The sequence below is a fragment of the Paramisgurnus dabryanus genome, chromosome 7, assembly GCF_030506205.2.
Source record: "Paramisgurnus dabryanus chromosome 7, PD_genome_1.1, whole genome shotgun sequence".
Classification (NCBI taxonomy): Eukaryota; Metazoa; Chordata; class Actinopteri; order Cypriniformes; family Cobitidae; genus Paramisgurnus; species Paramisgurnus dabryanus.
In genome coordinates, this window is record NC_133343.1 from 29,559,473 (window position 1) to 29,579,635 (window position 20,163).

Genomic DNA, 20,163 nt, shown 5'->3' on the forward strand with positions numbered 1-20,163 from the left:
TATTGTAAGAGTTAATCTGGGACATATAAAACTCTAGTAAAGATGAGAGACATCAGTTTCCTGTAGATAATCCCTCAGTCAGTCTTAATGCAAACAGGACACGTTTGGTTATGATACATATTAGGTGTAATTTAAATCATCACTGTAGTCACGACTTTGATCTGCTTCTGAGACTTTACTCATTTCCAGCAGAGTTGTGCAGATATTACGGGCGGACATGAAACGTTTCTCAAACGTTGAGATAACGCTGCAGTTTCTTAAAAACAATTCGCTGTGCTCATCAGGCAAAACTAGATCCGTCAAAATATTTCCTCACTTCAAAAGAAGTTATTGTCCTCGTCTGAAATCAGAACTGAGTGTTTCTCTTTTGTTTGATGAAGATCAAACGCTCGCACAGTTCGCCTGCGACCGAGTATTTACAGCGGCGGAGCGTTCGGCGTCTTCCACGGCCACATGAGAGAACGCTGGAAATATGATGCCAACATCTGCAAACATTTGTAAAATCATCTTCGGTGGCAGCGCTGGGTTGGCAGCTCTGCTTGTATTTCAGTCTTATTGGTTTCAAGGGAGAATTTCTGTAACATGAATGATTTGTTTTCTCCGCTCGTGATTCCAGTTACTTTCAGATTTTCCTCAAAAGTTTTTGTGTCTTTAAGAAGAATCGCATACATCGGATGACCGCAGGATAATCTGTAGCTGCAGAGCCCGACCGCATCTCATAAACTCAGTCTTCATTTAGCCATTTCTGTATGTAATGTACAAAACAACTGTAGGTTTTCAACTGGTTTTGCTTTAGGTCAGGGGTCTTCAACTACTCAGGATTTTAAAAATTTAATGATGCGGGACAAACTTTTACTCCTATTTTTACCTTTTATCTATACATTTTTGACCCATTATATATTATTGTGATATAACTTAAGTTTTTTACTTTTTACGGTATTCACAATTTTTTTTATATACAGTATAAACAGGGGGTGGTTTCCCAGACAGGGATTAGACTAGTCCAAGACTAAAATAAATATAAGAGCTGTCCAATCGAAAAAACAACTGGCATAGACAAATCTTAAAATACATCAGTGCCCTTTGTTTTGCCTCAAAATGCACACAAATAATGTTTTTGGTAATGCATGTTTGTTAAAACTAGTTATATTTCATAATTAAACTAAGGCCTAGTCCTGGCTTAAATTAATCCCTGTCCGGGAAACTGCTTTTAAACAAAACAAAACAAAAAAACTGTTTTATGCTATCTTCATTTGTTCAACCTCTCCAATATAGGTAGGTTTTCTCAAAAAGAACACATTTTGCACAAAAAGTTGAGATTTTTGTTAAAGCTCATATTCAGAACGATGATCCAAACATACTCAGGGTATTTACTGCTTTTGGATCTGTAGATGCTCCCTTGTTTTATAAGGCGGAAATATGGATTGCTGTAAAATCTCTTTGGCGGGGAAGCATTGTCTCTTAATTGACAAGATCATTTTCAATGGCAGGAAAAAGTTAAAGTAATTGCGCTGATTTTAAATCAGATAAAGATGACTGGCAGGGCGCATTTGGCCCGCGGGCCGCCAGTTGACTAGTTCTGCTTTAGGTTCTGCTTTTACATGCAATGCAGGACACAAACTGTTTTTCGTAGAAAAGTAAATGTTGAAATGTATTAATATAACCATTTCTGAATGTCTCTTATTTGAATCTTTATATACATGTTTAACAGTCCATGATGTTATTTCTTTATTGATGATGTTTAGGTGAGACTGACTCTCGTGTGATGGAGAACGACTCTATGGTCCCTTTGAGAAAAGCATCACATCTGTTCAGTCCGGCACACAACGGATCTGCGCATTCATTTCATTCAGATGCTCTTAATGGTAACCTGTCACCTGTCTGCTGGTCTCCTGGTGAACAGCAGTCACCTGATGGCAAAGGTAGGCGTTTTCAGGTTTTCTGTAGCTCAAATAGAGCAAAGATCATAGGTTCGAATCCCAGGAAAAATGCAAGCTGACAGAAAAAATTAAAAAGTGTTATCTCGTCTATTTGAACTAAAAGTGAAGTGAAAATACAAATGCACAACGACCCATTTAACAGAAAATACTCTGACTGATAACATCAGATGGGACGTAATGAATTAAAGGTGCAGTGTGTAATTTTTATAAGGATATCTTGACAGAAATGCAAAATAATATACAAAACTATATGGGTGTATAAAGAACTTTTTATAATGAACCGTTATCTTTTTATTACCTTAGAATGAGACGTTTTTATCTACATACACCGTGGGTCCCCTAACATGGAAGTCGCTATTTTATGCTGCCACGTTTCTACAGAAGCCCTTAACGGACAAACTTTTTTACCAAGTTGTCTCCGTCAATGACATGTTTTCCAGTGGCGGCTACCGTAGCTTCTCTGTGCGTTTCAAAAGCGAGGGGTGAGCAGTGGAATGAGCCATTGGTTTCAATTCGCAACCTCACCACTAGATGCCGCTAAAATGTACACACTGCACCTTTAAGGGTTGTAGGTTGTATTTCATTAACTTAAAAAAGTTACAGAGCTGTAAATCTAATAAAATACCTTTCTGCTTTATACAGTTATATTTGAGATAATATGGCTTAATAAATCAGTTTCTTTAACTGTTGGACAGACGGTGAAGCCCCACAGGTGCACAGTCCATCCTGTCAGCGGTCATACAGACGTGATGCATCTCTGAGAGATCATATGAAGTTCTGTCAGGAGAGAGAAGGAGGAGAAAGCGTTTGTCCCGTCTGTGGTTACAGCACGCCGTACCGGACACAGATGGACCGACACCTCACACTTCACAACCAAGAGAAGGTGAATGACACACGTCAAACATCATGAAAAACATTCACAACATAATCAAAATAACACTTATTTCTCTTCATCATCATCCAGAATTCATTGTCTGATTCATCTGTGGAAAACAGAAAGTTTAAGTGTAATCAGTGTGGAAAAGCTTTTAAATACAAACATCATCTCAAAGAACATCTCCGCATTCACAGTGGTAAGAATCATAAATGAAGACTTTATTGAAGCATGATGTCATTCTTTACAATTTCATCCTTGTTGTACTTGTAATGCAATAAAACTCTTCTTCTAACTCATAGGGGTGGTTTCCCAGACAGGGATTAGACTAGTCCTAGACTAAAATAAATGTAAGAGCTGTCCAAACTGAAAACAACTTGCACTGACATATCTTAAAATACATCAGTACCCTTTGTTTTGCCTCAAAATGCACACAAGTAATGTTTTTAGTAAGGCATGTTTGTTTAACCTAGTTATATTTTTGAATTAAACTGAGGCCTAGTCCTGGCTTAAGATAATCCCTGTTCGGGAAACCACCCATTTTTTTAATTGTGTTTTTTTTACAAATGAGCTTCATTATTTAAAAAAAATGAATGTACCCTCCTAATGTTTACTCAAAACACAAATCTCCATCCCTCATAAAAAACAATCTCTCTTTACTTATGGGAGGTGGGTGGGTTCCGGGAAAAAGATCACAATGATTAGCAATTAGCAACATAACCCAACCTCAAATGATCCAATCAGTTCTCAATGGATGAGTTCAAGTCCAGCCCACATTTTTTCTGATTTCAGAAGTCGTTTCACTTGGATATACGTCACCATGGTGAAAAATTGACAATCGCTAATTCTGATTCATTGTGACTTTAAACTTTCATTAGTGTGATACAGTCATGAAAATCATCCTGACGTCCAAACAATATTTATTATTATACCACGGGTCTGTTGAATGCTGCATTCTGATTGGCTGAGAAATGTTCTGTGGGTATGCATTAATTTCTGATAACCGCACACCTAACTTCTCAAATGTCTTAAAAATAGGCACCAGAGCAATGTTTGTGGTAACCGTGGTATAAGAGGAATAATTGACTCATTTGAATAATTTGAAAATAATGCACACCCGCGGTGTAATTGCACCTTGGGTGTGCTTTATTTTCTTATAATTCAATGGCCCGTCATCAATTATTCCTTATTTTTTATTTAGTACAACAGACATCAATGATATAGACATAAATTATATAAATACAAATACTTTTTTTTAAATAATAGTATTGAAATAAACTGATACAAACTTTCTGTGCTGATACCAGTGGTCGAATGGGGGAGTCTGGGGTGGTCCCGAACCTCCTATAAGCATGGAGGGGACTCCCTATAAACACAAATTAGGGGGGTCCCCTGGTTTTTATTAAAAAGAAAATACTGCATGAATTTAAAACTCTGGTGCTGCGCTGCCACAAAGCAATACTGTCCATTATTTTTCCCAATTTCCCAAAAAAAAAACTATTCAAAAATTTCTGTCTAAAAATAAATATAAACTCTCAAGTACGCTGTTTTTGGAGGTATTGATAGATTGTTAGATTTAGGATGGGTTTCACGCTACTTTAAGGGGTAAAAAATGGTTAGGGTTTGAGTTAAGGGTAATTTGGGGTTTTATTGATTAAAACGTTGATCCAGGACCAACAAAAAATGTTAATCCAAGATCACATTTTGATATCACAGCGACCCTATAATGATGGGGGGCCTTGGCCATGGGTGGGCTTAGCTACGGGACCCCCTATAATCTTTGACATAATTCAAACACTGGCCGATACCTAGATTCAATTACATTGACATCTGCCAATACTGATAGATAACGATAGTTTTGCTTTTTACTCAAATCATTATGTCATGAAATCCTAGAAAGTGCAGAGCGTACAAACGGCAACATTCTTGTTATTATTGGACAATTTTAATAAAGTCACACATAATGAATTTTTCCACCGCTTATGATCGCCAGAAATTATCTGGCTGTTTTTCTTTTCTTTTATCTGTCAATACTGATTATAGGCCAGTACATGTCACAGGATTGTGTGATGATTTTAAATTGAATGTTTTTAAGTGTGAGTATTTGTGTCTGTGTTGTAGGTGAGAAGCCGTATGAATGTTCAAACTGTAAGAAACGCTTCAGTCATTCAGGCTCTTACAGTTCACATCTCAGTAGTAAGAAGTGTCTCAGCGGCGGAGGTGCGTCAGGGAACGGAGCTCATTTTAATGGCCACTCCCACTCTGCCTATCTCTTCCCGCCCCCATCGTCCCCTCCGGTGATCGGAGGTAGAAACGGCAGCAGGGGTAAAGGCTCGCCGTACGGCCCGCTGGCTCACTACCCCATAGACCGGCTTCACGCGCCGGGTCAAGATTCAGCGATGCCAGTTTTACAGGCGGTAGAGTTGAGCAGGTCGTGGGACCCTACGGCAGATTTGGCCATGAGGACGGGCGTCTTCAAAGGCACCACTTTACTGCCGTTAATGCAGTCACGCAGCAAATTTGAGCAGCTGTTGCAGGAAATGCTTCGTAGAGAGGTGGGAGGAGAGGAACAAAAGACGGGCGAGGGTATATCGTGCCGTTGGTGTTCACAGTTGTTTCCCAGCGAGGCGACGCTGATGCATCACGAACAGTATCAGTGTCGCAACAGAGACACCAACGACAGTCCACAGTCGCACAGATTCAAAGCCGAATCGCCCCTTAACTTCTCTCGACCGTCAAATCTGCCTTGCGATGCCCAGACGTCGCCCACCAACGTTGTGCCATACAGAGACCTGACTTCACCCCAGCGGGCGTCCTGGCATTCTGTCCCACAACAGATTCTTGTGCCTTTACCAACACCGATACAACTAACTCAAGATTCCCCACATAAACACTGGCCAAATGATGACAGCCCGAGGATGCCCAAACCCGTCGACACCCGGACATCACCGACGGTGCCTGAACGCCAACGTACCGTCGCCTCGAAGTTCGGCTCTCCGCCCCGTCTGGATCTGTCTGTCAATTCCACATCACCCTATCGATCGAGTCATCTGGTCTTAAGTTCAGGGCTCGTTCAGAGTGAACCCTTAGATCTCTCCGTACCCAAACCCAATTCTACATCTGGTGTGACAAAAGAATCCAGAGATCAAACGTGTAACGGCTTCTCGCCGCACAGGGAAAGACGAGACAATGAAAATATGTTTAAGCAACAGGTGGGCGGAGCTTATGCAGCATCACCGCTGTTCGGGAACACGGTTTTTAGCAACTACCCCCTCTTTAACCACATCATTCCAGGGATGGGACACAATGGTCTTACATCACTTCCTCTCACACCACCAGCAACGAGTCCAGGGTTTCTCTCACCTGTGGCCTATATGATGGAGGCGGAGCCTGAATCCTGGCTCAAGAGAATTCAACATGAAAGACATTCAATGATGGTACGACAGAAAAACACACACACACACATAAGATTGATTTTTATCAATCACTCAAACAAATTGAGTATCAGAATGAAAAAGTGATATTAGCAGCCTGGTCTCACTGTTAAAGGTGCAGTGTGTAGATTTATGAGCCATCTAGCAGAGAGAATGTGAATTGCAACTGACGGCTTAGTCCACCGCTCACCGAAACCCATAGAGAAGCTACAGCTGTATTTTTCCCTTTAACCACTTTATCGATAATGTACCTTACCCCACCCTAAAAAAAGAAAACATTTTTTTATATTATGCAACGTAACAGACAGAAATGTGTAGGAAAAGTTTAGTAACAATATAGCATTTAAAAGATATTTTCAGCCGCTAATACAGTCCTATTATTATCAAAATCATACTGTTAGAAATTAAAAGCATAAGTGTAATCACAATAATTTATTTATTGCCAAATTTCAACAGCAATACTAAAAGTAGTTAAAATGATGATGTGCTGCAGTCGTGGTCCTCTCTGGAGTTTATGAAATATAGAGAAATATTAAAGTTATTAATCCACCCGAAAGTTAATCCAGCTTCTCTCTGTCAAGGCGCGAATTTCAAATTTCCAAAGTACATCGACTGAAAGACGGAAATGTCGCAAATCTGTGACATCACAGATTTGATATCACTGCCGTAAAGCAATGTGTCATAAAGCTTCTTAGGGTGCAATATTTAAATTAACATTCATAACAAATGTAAGATTTGACGTTTACGGTCACTGATGAGAACTGGGATCAAGATCGCTGGATAAAGGGCTGAATTTAGATCTTTTCCTCACAATCTTATGAATTTTAAAGATGTGGATTACAACAAATGAATAAAATGAGCATCTTTTGTGAATTTATATCGTGTTTTGGTGTAACTATTGTTGCATAGGAGAAAACACCTTTACGTGTCATGGCAAACAAACTAAATATTACAAAACGGTTAAATGTTATTTATTTTAAGGTTCTAAAGTTGTTTGATATTATGTAAAGTCATGAACATTTCATTAGGTAAATAAATAAATAATGCGACTGAAAACATGACTTTAATATGAGTAAGAAACACCAATGCATGCAATTTGAATATTTCCTGTAAATACGTCAATATAATAAGTTTCAGTGTGTTTTTAAATGTAAGTAAATCTATGTTTGGTACAACCACACTTGACGTAAAAATGCACACGTATTCTCATGAGATGAGGTTGGATTTTAGTCACAGAAGGAGATTATGAAGTATATACTTAGTAAATATATGCAGAGTATTTACTTATCTTATTTCAACAGCAGACGTGTGTTGTGTTGTGTTGTTGTGTTGTGCTGCGCGTCTTATCTGAGGTTGTAGATTTTGATAAATTCATTTCCTCTGGTTAAGTGGGAAAATCCCCTCATATGGTTTTAAAGGGCAACAAGATTGTGCGTCCGGTCTATAAACCTAAGAGTGACATCGAGCATTTCATTATGGACAATATAAATAATGTCATGTATGAGTTGACACACGAAATCCCCGAGAATTCAGAGCGTCTTTCTGACAGCAGTGATTCATGATTATTCATAGCTGATCACATTTATTAGTCAGAAGTCATTTAAAGTTAAGACATCTAGGAAGATCTTTTAGCGCTTATCGTCATGTTTCCACTGATGGTTTGGAATGGCACGACTGCAAACCGTTATTTATTATACTCTCCATATTCACATCGCATACCGTCTGTAAACTTTTGTTTTACCAAGGCAACGATTGAGGTTCACATGACGCAACAAACACATATTTTGAATTTGCGGCCCTTGGAAGAGAAGTCACCGGCCACCAATGAGCAACAATGATAACACAAAAACAACTGCAGTAGTAGAAATAAAGACAACAAATTGGCACGGCAATGGAAAATCTTTCATGTAGTAAATATGGTAAAATATGCTTTCTTTCAAAAGGATTTACTGTGCTTTTAAGTTATACATATGTGTAAACTTTGAGATTGAACCCATGACATTTGCACTTAGCTACCCATTGAGCTAAACGTTCATTCAAACCTCCAAAGTTTTCTTTAAATAGAGAATAAATAAACACTGAGTTCAAACTTTTATGGGATTATGGGTTTTGTATTTGATGGGATTTCTGTAGCCCCCATCTGTAAACTTTGTCTTTTGTGTTCAGAATGAAGCGATGAATCGTGGAGGTCTGGAGTATCTGTCTCTCATAGACGATGGGCTGGATGGAGAGATCGGCCCGGGTAGAAAGAGACTGAAAAAGACAGAGGAAGGATTGTACGCCTGTGACATCTGTGACAAAACTTTCCAGAAGAGCAGTTCACTGCTACGACACAAATACGAGCACACAGGTACATGAATGAACCTCCTCTCCAAACACCTAACCCTAAACATATGACCCACTGATAACAAACTTTCCATGTTTCTTTTCAGGAAAAAGGCCACACGAGTGTCCGATCTGTAAGAAGGCCTTCAAACACAAGCATCATTTGATCGAGCACAGCCGTCTGCACTCGGGAGAGAAACCCTATCAGTGCGATAAATGTGGCAAACGTTTCTCTCACTCGGGCTCGTATTCACAGCACATGAATCACCGATACGCCTTCTGCAGCAGAGACGGAGATCCGGACGCAGCCGGAGAGGACGCAACACTGAGTCCTGTCACGGAGCGCAGCGCCGGCACCGACGCGCTCGCCTCGGCTCTAGAGGACAGCGGCACTTATCTCAGTGACTCCAGTATGGAGGAAGATGATGAAGAAGAAAATCCTCTTAATAATCACATTCATGATAAAAGCATGAAGACGGGTAACAGAGAAACTGCTGGAAACTCCTCACGGCAGGAGAACCAGCCGGAGAACCCAGTCAAAACAGAACCGAATGAGGACATGCAGAACGGCACGAGAACTGAGACGGAATGAGACAGGCGCTCAGGGTTCAAGACATTCCCAAAATTCCTATAAAATTTGCTCAGTGGAGAAACATTTTAATGATTGGATGAGGATGTTTACTGAAGATATCTGCTCAAATGTCCACTGGAGAGCTTTACAACACCAATCACAATAGTTTTAGATCAGTATTTTTTAGTCCATTGGAACATTTACAATGCATCGTGGGATTGAGCATAAAAAACTTGAGAGAAATCTTCATCAGTGTTTACTAAAGATAACGCACATTCACCGACTGTTGTATGACTCTTTACTGACGCGCTTAAATCAACCTCATGTGCCTCGGGTCAGAATGAGCAAATATAAATGTGACTGTGAACAAAGACATCAGACTTTATAATTCATCTCTATGAGCCACTATAACGGTTTACAAAGTCAATAAATAAATAATGAATAATAATAAATAAAGTTATAAAAACATGCGGTGAATCTAATGAAACACACACATCTGATGTGTCATATTCAAGCACAATATCAAATGAAGGAAAGAGAAAAATATTTTTTGCTTAAAGAAAATGTTTGATCTTTTAAGATGTTTTGCATCAAATATTATTTTTATATCAATTGTTTGTCATTTAAATTAAAATGAACTTTATAAGAATCACCATTAAGACTGCAGAACGGTGTAATGATCCTTGATTTTCTTTAGGTAAAAAGAAAACTTTTCTTTCTTTAGTATTAAAAGCAGATTTTAAAAGCATTCTTGGTCGTGGAGGTTTAGTTAATGAATGGCTTCATAATCCTTCATACAGTCGCTCTAATGCTTTCTGTCTCATAATTATCTCAATGTGAACTATAACTCAACATAAAGATTAAACACACTTTGACATCTATAAACTGGAAAAAATGAAAGATAATGACAGACATTGAAACCTCAAAACCCAGTTTTACTTTCTTTTTAGCTTTAAGTTGTTTATGCACTCAGGGTAGAACGGTGGATCAAATATTTGCACATTTTTATACACCAAATGTGTTTTAAACACCCTTCATTCATTCGTCATTATTTTGCAGATGTTTTATGAACCGATCTAACTAAAATCAAAATGATACCCGGTGCTCAAACTCAAACATTACCACTCAGCTTTTCTTTGTTTACTTGTAAATTCTGACACAAAAAACTTTTATCCACGAGTAATGTGCTGTATTTTTACCAGTGTTATTTTTATATAAATTTCTACAATTTGTTAATACAGAACTTTTGTAATAAAGTTGGACTTATTTTGGATGACAACGTAGCAGTTTTTTATTGTACCCTCTTTATAAAGATAAAACACTTCACATTTTCTTGTGAGAATATTACTGTTACTTTAAATGACAATATTACTGTCAGATGTTTGTCAGTAACTTACTGTAGATTTAAATTGATGTTATTTTCTGCCAACAGTTTGTTGAAAGTTAAATGAACATTAAACATAAACAAGTCTTTATCTTTACAGATTAAAACTATAAAATATCAGCCTCGTGCAAAGCATTCTGGGAAACATAATCTAAAGGAAAAAAACAGAAAAAGGTTGATAAAGATATCTGTTACCCAGAATGCTTTGCATAAGTCTGTTATTTTAGTTTTAATCTGTAATGATAAAGACTTCTTAATATTTAATGTTTATTTAAATTTGAACAAACTGTTGCCAAATATCAACAAATTAAAATCTACAGTAATTTACTGGCAAACTACAGCAACGTTTTTACAGCGTGATCTAAAAATATAATTCTGATATTACTTCACATGTCCAAAAACATAACATTTGTAACAAAATAAGCTTAGATGACATGACACACAACATTATTGATCAGATGTTTATTACTGTAACAGCATGCACAGCCGACTGAAGATGTTTAGAGATGTTTTAATGCTTCTCTTTCTGATGACATTTTAGTGTAAAGTTTAGGGGAGATCCCGAATTTACTGCTGACTCAAATCTGCATCAAACACAAACTAAACCCACTGTGTGTCTCTCAGACGAGTATACAAAACTCATGCTTATGTTTTATGATACTTTATTAAAACGGTTGTGTTAAAACAACATTAATGCAATGCACTGACACGATATCTGCAGTGTGAGCACATTCAACATGAGATGTTTCAGAAGAAATCTTTCCAAAAAGATGCAAACAGATTTTCAGTTTTTTATTCTAAAATACAGAATTGAAGAGGATAAAGCATCAGCGGCAGTACAGTATGTGCTGTTATGAACAGATTTTATACAATATTATAAAACATGAGACTGTTTCTCTTGAGTAAAAACACACAAGATTACAGACATTACAAAGTGTAGAAGAGATTTAAAAACACTTCATTCATCTGAGGAGAGATTATAAAGATGATGAGATTAAAGTCACCTTAAAGAAACAATTCACTGAAATATTACACCCATTATGTTGTCATTTATTCATCTTCATTATGACTGAACACAAACACACAACACAACACAACACAACACTGCCACACCAACACAAACCAGATCATAAACAGAAGTGTGAATGAGAGCTGCAAATGAATATTGACATCAAAGATACATTGAGAATACGGTTGTGATTGACAGCTTTCATTTGAACATCATACAGGTGTGAAACAACATAAGAGTGAGTAAACTATTACATCATTGAATAAAAATGTTTCTTTAAGATAATCATCATCTCAACATGTTGTGAGGATTCATCTACTGTGGGGTGAAAGAGGTAAACAACATCTTTAAGACACCTTCCTGAGTCCTGAATGTCTTTATACAGTATTTAACTCTTTAGTTTGGGTGGAAACCTCAAAGGATTGCAATAATAAGAGAATAAAAATGAATAAATATATAAAACCGAATATTAAAATCTTCGTGTGCCTTCACTCCTCTTCTGCTTTGCTCTTTTTGTCTCGAGCCAAAGCCACAGTGCATATAAAATTACCAAACCACGACGTGGGGCGGTGGGGGATACACATTTTTTAAACATATGCATTTTTAGTTCTTCTTTTGTTCTGTTATTAAAAGCAGAATTTTGGACAAATGGCAGCGGGGAGCTCCGCCTTTACAGAGAGTGGCACACTGAACTTCCTCTATCACACACACACACACACACACAAAGATACACAAACACACACAACACACACAAGAACCACACTTGAACAATACAACAGGAATTACGTTGCATTTTGGAGTGAAATGTAAGCAGATTTATTTCATTAAAAGGCGAGTAAATGACTCAAGCGCAATAAAACTCATTCAACTTTTGACCTGAGCTGATCTTTATGACACACACAGCTTTCATCTGACAGGTTTTCATCATTTGTATAGTGCATTAAATAGAGATGAGCTTTAAAACAGAAAACAGTCAAAGGCACTCAAACCACACAAATACACAGATATAAACCTGTCACAGCATTAAACCCATAACATTTTCATTCAAATATATATATATATATATATATATATATATATATATATATATATTTGCATTGAACCCCCCTAAATTCTCATGACTATACTGTGAGTCGTAAAATATTTATACATCTTATACATTAAGTTATACACCGATTAAAAAAAATAATTGTGTGGCCGTCATGAGATTCCCCAGTCAGAATAATGAAACAAAACACACAAGACCAAGGAAGTTTGTGTGTGTGTGTGTGTGTGTGTGTGTGTGTGTGTGTGTGTGTGTGTGTGTGTGTGTGTGTGTGTGTGTGTGTGTGTGTGCTTGTTAGGCTTGAAGTGTCTGTCATTCAGTAAGAACCCGTTGGTCCAGGGCAAAAGATCTGCTGATATTCACTCAACAGAAGTTCGATGGCTTGGTTCTGATAGACCATGTTAATGGCCATGTTTCCTCCCTCGTTCTCCGGACGCATCAGGGTCGGTCCAAACACAATCCCGATGTTCTGAGTCGTCATGCGGTTACTGTCTGAACACTCCATGACCCTGAACAGAGAACACAAGAGATATTCATTCAATGTTCTTGCATTAATATTAAATGTATTTACTGTATGGACATATGCATAACACACTTTTCCATCATGTAATGAATCTCTCTAGGAATGATGAATAGAAAACATTGACAGGTTATCATGGATTGAATATTTAAATAGTTTTATTTGTAGTCATCCCTGCACTTTTACTTTACGCTACATTAGGCAACAAAGAGTTAACACCACAGCACCAGGATTTCTGCTAAAAATGTCTTTCCAGCTAAACCTCTGATCTATTACATGAATTCTCAAAACTTCCACAATAAAAGAGAAACAAGGACGAAAGAGAGGAGAGATCGAGAAGAAAGAACGTCCAGCGGTCACAGAGACCAACCCAAACGAAAATGTTATCGTTCTTTTATTGCTAAAGAGACTTAATGAAGTTCTCAGATATATTTGTCCAAAGTGTTTCTCCTATAAAAATAAATGAGACAAATGTTGACATCCATTAAGAGTATAGGACTGTAAAGTGAATGTGCACGGCTCTTATGATCACAAATCTGCACAAAGATGCAGGATTGTAAACACACGAGAGATTTCTGAGTTCTTGTCTGGGGAGAAACATTTAAAAACTTAAAGACTGCAGAGATATTAAAGACATCTCATTTTTTACAACTTTCTTGTCATTAAAAACAATTTTTGTCTGTAAAGAGGCCTTGAGTTGTCTCTCTTCTGACAATGAATATATATTATATATTTATGATAGGCTATTCAGATGAAGTGCTTTATAGTTTCTCAATAAATACAGTAATAAACTTTATAGTTAAAGAGCTAAATGTCTTTGACTTCTATTTCATGAGAGGGTTTTGAGTCTCTAATGAGAGGAAACATCGCCCTCTAGTGACCAAACACATAAAGCTAATACACATCACTACAGAGTCTTTCAAACATTATTCATGAAGGTCTTATGTATGCTGGACAGTCAATATTTATACAAATGTTTTCCATTAAAATGTATATATATAATAAACATAGCTTTTTAGTAATGCATTTTGAGGCAAAACAAAGGGTACTGATGTATTTTAAGATACGTCAGTGCTAGGTTGTTTTCAGTTTGGACAGCTCTTACATTTATTTTAGTCTAATCCCTGTCCGGGAAACCTTCACATAGGCCCGGTTTCATAGACAATACTTCAGCCTAGTCTCAGACTTAAATGCACTAAAATGAGTTGTCATAACTAAAAGCAACTTACACTAACATATGTGACCCGTGCTGGCAAAATAAGTTGAAATGTGCACTAATTGTCTAATTTTGAGCTACAGGAAAAAAAAAGGAATAAATGTCATTTTCATAAAGGTTTTCATAAATATAAGTACATTAAGTCCCAACATCTAAAATGATCTTTATTTGTTATAATCTTAGAGGTGTGCCACCCTACATGTTTAATACAAAAATGCGTCTCCATCCACTTGTGCATCTGACATTTTGGTTTAGTTTTAAAACATGCAGGAGTTAGAGAATAAAGTGCAGGACTTGCTTGATGTTAAAAGAGTCATAAAGAGAGATAAGACATGAAAACGATCTTTCTCACACTGACTGACAGATCTGAAGCATGCACACAGACATATACAGGTGATTCTCACGAAATCCAGATTTAGAAGGTGTCCAGCATCACATTTTTTAAAAAGCCCTTAAAGCTTTTTTTGCACATATAAGATTAAGGTCTGAACTTACTATAATTACTATTTTTAGAGGATTTAAAAATTTTTTCCTATAGAATTATTTACATTTTTCATCTAAAATGATCATTACCGCAGCATGATATTACATTAAATAAATGCATTTACAAACTCATGTTTCGGTAATGAGAACTAAAAAGTTGTCTAGGTACTATGACAAACAAAATATCTACTTTTATCTGGAGAGAAAAAATAAGAACTTCTTACCTGGTAGCCATCACAGTTAATTATGTCTCTTACAACAATTGTTTTTGATAATGTTCATTGAGGGCTTAAACAATGATTGAAAATTGTTGCGGAGGATGAGAAAATTGGTCTTGGACTCATTTATATTCCTTATTATTGTCTCTACATTTACCAATGATCATCAAATACCTCATGTTTCTTTACTGTAAATGTTTATAGTATAACATGCACTGAAGCGCTTTATTTTGTATATTTTTTAATTGTAAATATTTCCATGTCAAAGAACCCAAATCCAGTCATGGACACGTTGCGGTAATGAAAATGTTCCCCTTAAATATGGAAAAAACAACAAAATTGGTTTGTATGATGTCATTTAAAATCATGTGCAACATATGAAGAGATGTTTGTAACTGTATGCTTCTTATTTTGATACTCTTACTTTGCATTTACTTTTTTTTTATCAAAATGTTTCATGACACCACATAAGTCTAATTTCGCGTTTTAAAAATACAGTAAAATACACAGTTTTAAAAATATCTTTTGACAAGAGTTTCCGCAGATATAATCTGTTATGTCTAAAGTGAATGTTTGGTGAACTGTTGATGTGTAACGTTATATTAGATCCCTGCATTACAGTAGATCTTAAAAGTGTCATAATGTCAATCAAACAATAAAAGAAAGAAAACAGTTCAACATATAGATATTGTTTTTGAGTTGTGTGTGTTAAATCTATTTGTTTTACAGTGATTTTAAGGTATGGATACATTGATTTTGCCTTTGAACCCTCAAAAAATTTGAACTGGATTTTTCTCAAAATTGATTTGCTAACTCTGTCAACTTCAAACAGGTGTAGCTCTGTCATTTTTTTGTCAGATTCCAACAAATCATACATCGTTTTGAAGTTTTTTTTTAACAGAGAATATAAATAAGTAATTTTGAAAGTTTGTTCATTCCGACTCAATTTGCCAGCACGCCGGGTCACATTTGTTAAAATATATCAGTGCCATTGTTTGGCCTCAAAATCTACAGCAGTTATGTTTGTTTTGCTAAGGCACATTTATAAAAGCTACTAAAATTTTAATTGAACTAAGACTTAATCTAAACCCCGTCTGTGAAAGATGTGATGTCAGCATGTTTACCGTGTCAGGTGTCGTATCATGTGTCTCAATGTGTCGTGGTTTGGTGAAGGCATACTGATGACCAGAAGTTTTAGTCTCTCCACTTTCTCCATGTAATCGGATATTTCTACAAAACACACAAATGTATCAGCAGCCATATGACATTAATAATGCATGACTGATCTATGTGTTTTCTCACTCACTGACGGTCTCCATGATGTCGTGAAAGAAGTCGAACGGTATGAGAGGTTCAGGTAATTCTCTGAAGAAGAGTTTGAGAGCTCCTGTGATGACGTGAATGTCTTCCCACTGCGGATCATCCAGATTCAAACGGTCTGAGAGAGAAATAAAGATCAAAGGTGTCAATGGAGATCATGAGGACGGAAGATGGAGGAGACACCCAGAGGAAGGGAAGAGAAAGATGTTGAATGTTTCCCAACACACACACACAGTTGTTTGAAGTTTTTGCCGAAGCAGAAGAGCTGGTGAAGAAAAGCTGTGAAACAATAAAAGTTCATTACACTGAAAGCCTGTGAGGAATTAGATGAAGCGAGAAGCAGCAGACGTCACACAGAGAGGAGCTGGAAGCATTGTCCTTTAGCCACTGGCCTGAGATCAGTGAAAAAGTTCTTTTTTAAACTACCTTGCATTAACTCCTCAGGAAAGAGATATCGGCCATCTGTGGTCACCGCACGCTCTAGAAGAATGGACAGAAGTTACACGCGTGACCTCATCTAATGACATCATTCATAAATGTTTCCCTGAGCGATGACATCACACATCAAATGACAGGAAGTGAATGACTCAATTTTAAGGGGAACTATCCCTTTAAAAGAGTTTTACAATGAATGAATAATGAATATCAATGAATAATACTGAATAATGAATATCACATGATAATGAATATCAATGAATAATAATGAATATCACATGATAATGAATATTAATGAATAATTATGAATAATGAATATCAATGAATAATAATGAATATCACATGATAATGAATATTAATGAATAATTATGAATAATGAATATCAATGAATAATAATGAATATCACATGATAATGAATATCAATGAATAATTATGAATAATAATGAATATCCCATGATAATAAATATCAATGAATAATAATTAATAATGAATATCAATGAATAATAATGAATAATGAATAATGAATAATAATGAATAATGAATATCCCATGATAATGAATATCAATGAATAATAATGAATAATGAATATCAATGAATAATGATGAATAATGAATATCAATGAATAAAAATGAATAATGAATAATGAATAATAATGAATAATGAATATCCCTGCAACCCCTTCAGCCGTTACTTATTCACGATACAGCACTTGCCTCAAGTACCTTATTGCTTTTATAAAACGGTTACCACACAATTTTAAAGTAAAAAAAGTTTAGTGCAACTTTCATGAAGTTAAATCCATAAAAAGCATTCCTTCCTCTAGAAAAAATTGTCCCTGACCATGAACAAAAATGTGTTCCAATGTATAATATGCATGAAAGCTTAAATAAAAACAACAAACCCATACGTGTGGTTGCTAAGGGGGTTGCTAAGGGCGCAGTGATAAACAAAACCATTAGGTGAAGCGGTCATAGCTGTGTTTTATCATGAATAAAGCACACCTATTGACCAATCAGAATCAAGGATTGGAACTAACCATTTTATTATAATGAATAATGAATATCAATGAATAATACTGAATAATGAATATCACATAATAATGAATATCAATGAATAATACTGAATATTGAATATCACATGATAATGAGTATCAATGAATAATAATGAATATCACATGATAATGAATATCAATGAATAATAATGAATAATGAATATCAATGAATAATGATGAATAATGAATATCCCATGATAATGAATATAACATAATAATGAATATCAATGAATAATACTGAATAATGAATATCCCATGATAATGAATATCAGTGAATAATAATGAATAATGAATATTTGAATGAATAATAATGAATAATGCATATCACATGATAATGAATATGAATGAATAATAATGAATAACGAATATCAATGAATAATGAATATCACATGATAACTTAATTATAAGGTGAACTATCCCTTTAAAAGAGTCGAGAATGATTATCCTGAACAGCAATGAATGAATAATGAATAATGATAAGATATTGATTTCTCTCACCGTGATTGACAGCAAAGCGAAGTTTCTGAATGGTCGCTAGATTCCCACTAACTCTGTAAATCCCATCAGTATGTAAACCTAAAAACACACGCACACACACTGATGTATTATTTATATTGACAGAAGAGCAGACAGTGTCGTGATGTATTATTGTGTTTATGAATAAAGATGATACCTCTTCTCTCTACAGCCTCCGTACATTTCCTGACAAACTGTGGTATCGTACATTTATCTCTGTCACATAACAACTCCAAACCACAGCCAAACACCTGATCTACAAACACACACATACACACACACAGTTATTTTTACAACAGTTATCTCAATCTTACTCATGATCATGTTACAGAAGTACAGGATTTATTGTATACAGTTAAATTACCTTTAATAAGACCTTTCTCCTGTAGGGTCTGCAGCGGAGGTCTCCTGAGAATCAACTTCTTCAATCGACTCTTCACACGCTTACGTTCAGAGGTCTCTATGTTTGAGATGGAGCGCGGCACTGCAGACATAAAGACTGTGAGTCCAGAAACATCTTTGTGTGAAAGTGTAAACTTTCAAGAATATATCCTGATGTTGGGCGATCGATGCAAATGTGAAAAAGCAGACTTCGTCAACATGTTTTGGGCTTGACTGACTACGGGGAACTAAAATTTAAAACACTTAATGATGCCTTTAATTTAGAAATTGTTATTTTTGGTGTACCAGAACATAATGTATTATTTACAAACAAAATAAAAATGTCATCGCCTTTGCTACTTTATTGGCCAGGAGAAGAATATTACTTGAGTGGAAATCAACAGTCCCACGTAAAGCTTCAATGTGGATGTGTGACCTGGTTTTACATTGAAATTAGAGAAATTTACAGTAAATATTTAATGAAGGGATCTGTCCAAACATTTTATGAGACATGGCAACCTATGATCGCATATTTTGAAAAGATGAAGAGTCTCCCCCCTTAATTGATTCCTATCAAGATGTTTGTGGAAATGGCTTAAATGTGACCATTGAAATTGTTTGGTTTTTTTATAACTATGCAAAGAGGTCAAACTATTGAATTGTATTATCATGCAGGTATTTATTTTCATTAATTATGTTTATGTGTATATAATTATTATTATTATTATTATTTTATATCTATATTTTTATATCTATATTGTATTATTATTTATTTGTCCAATTGTCTTTTTATTATTGTTTTTTTTTTCATTATTGTATTCTATTTCGTTAGTTTAATTAATTTGGTGGGGAGGGGAATTTTGGGGGAAAAGTTGTAACCTTGATTGTATAAAGTAAATTTTGTCAAATTTTGGAAAAATTCATAAATAAATAATAATAATAATAAAAAGAAACGTGTGTGTGTGTGTGTGTGTGTGTGTGCGTGACTTACATGATGCTCTGTATCCTAGACGATTCTCATCTTCATCTCCACTGTGGTCCAACATTTCCGCTGAACCTGCTCTCCTCAATGAATACAGCAACACATTATCCAGAGGGTTCTCCTCATCCTAAAACACACACACACACACACACACACACACACACACACACACACACACACACACACACACACACACACACACAGACACAATAGTGAAGTTGTGAATCACGGATCAGTCATAAAACCTCTGTAGTGTTTGTTTTTAAGACTCACCAGTCTGTCTATGACTTTCTGTATGGTTGTGTACCATTCTCTGATGAGAGAGTCTGTGTCAGACTGCAACAGGAACTCATTACCTGTGACTGTCCTCAACTACACACAAACACACATAAACAAACACACACATGTGTACTGTTGTTCTGTTTAACATCATGCCCCTTTTTAAATTTATAAAAGAGG

General features: G+C 36.0%; 2 protein-coding genes across 3 annotated transcripts in view; one reads left to right on the forward strand and one right to left on the reverse strand.

The window, feature by feature from the left end:
- LOC135757750 (zinc finger E-box-binding homeobox 2-like) overlaps nucleotides 1–10,417 on the forward strand; it is a 30,466-nt gene extending 20,049 nt beyond the window's left edge. For both annotated transcript variants that reach the window (XM_065272441.1, XM_065272442.2), the window contains exons 3-8: nucleotides 1,746–1,922; nucleotides 2,636–2,823; nucleotides 2,905–3,013; nucleotides 4,936–6,251; nucleotides 8,415–8,598; nucleotides 8,681–10,417. In XM_065272441.1, coding sequence (XP_065128513.1) covers nucleotides 1,746–1,922; nucleotides 2,636–2,823; nucleotides 2,905–3,013; nucleotides 4,936–6,251; nucleotides 8,415–8,598; nucleotides 8,681–9,165 — 2,459 coding nt within the window. In that variant the 3' untranslated portion in view covers nucleotides 9,166–10,417. The remainder of the gene's footprint in view (nucleotides 1–1,745; nucleotides 1,923–2,635; nucleotides 2,824–2,904; nucleotides 3,014–4,935; nucleotides 6,252–8,414; nucleotides 8,599–8,680) is intronic.
- A 1,989-nt stretch (nucleotides 10,418–12,406) lies between these two features.
- The window catches only part of arhgap9 (Rho GTPase activating protein 9), a 42,106-nt gene continuing 34,349 nt past the window's right edge, over nucleotides 12,407–20,163 (reverse strand). Inside the window, exons 12-20 of the mRNA XM_065272526.2 lie at nucleotides 19,978–20,076; nucleotides 19,714–19,831; nucleotides 18,706–18,825; nucleotides 18,499–18,597; nucleotides 18,324–18,401; nucleotides 16,766–16,819; nucleotides 16,326–16,457; nucleotides 16,144–16,249; nucleotides 12,407–13,091 (exon numbers count right to left, since the gene is read on the reverse strand). Of these exons, the coding sequence (XP_065128598.1) occupies nucleotides 12,899–13,091; nucleotides 16,144–16,249; nucleotides 16,326–16,457; nucleotides 16,766–16,819; nucleotides 18,324–18,401; nucleotides 18,499–18,597; nucleotides 18,706–18,825; nucleotides 19,714–19,831; nucleotides 19,978–20,076 (999 nt within the window). The 3' untranslated portion in view covers nucleotides 12,407–12,898. The remainder of the gene's footprint in view (nucleotides 13,092–16,143; nucleotides 16,250–16,325; nucleotides 16,458–16,765; nucleotides 16,820–18,323; nucleotides 18,402–18,498; nucleotides 18,598–18,705; nucleotides 18,826–19,713; nucleotides 19,832–19,977; nucleotides 20,077–20,163) is intronic.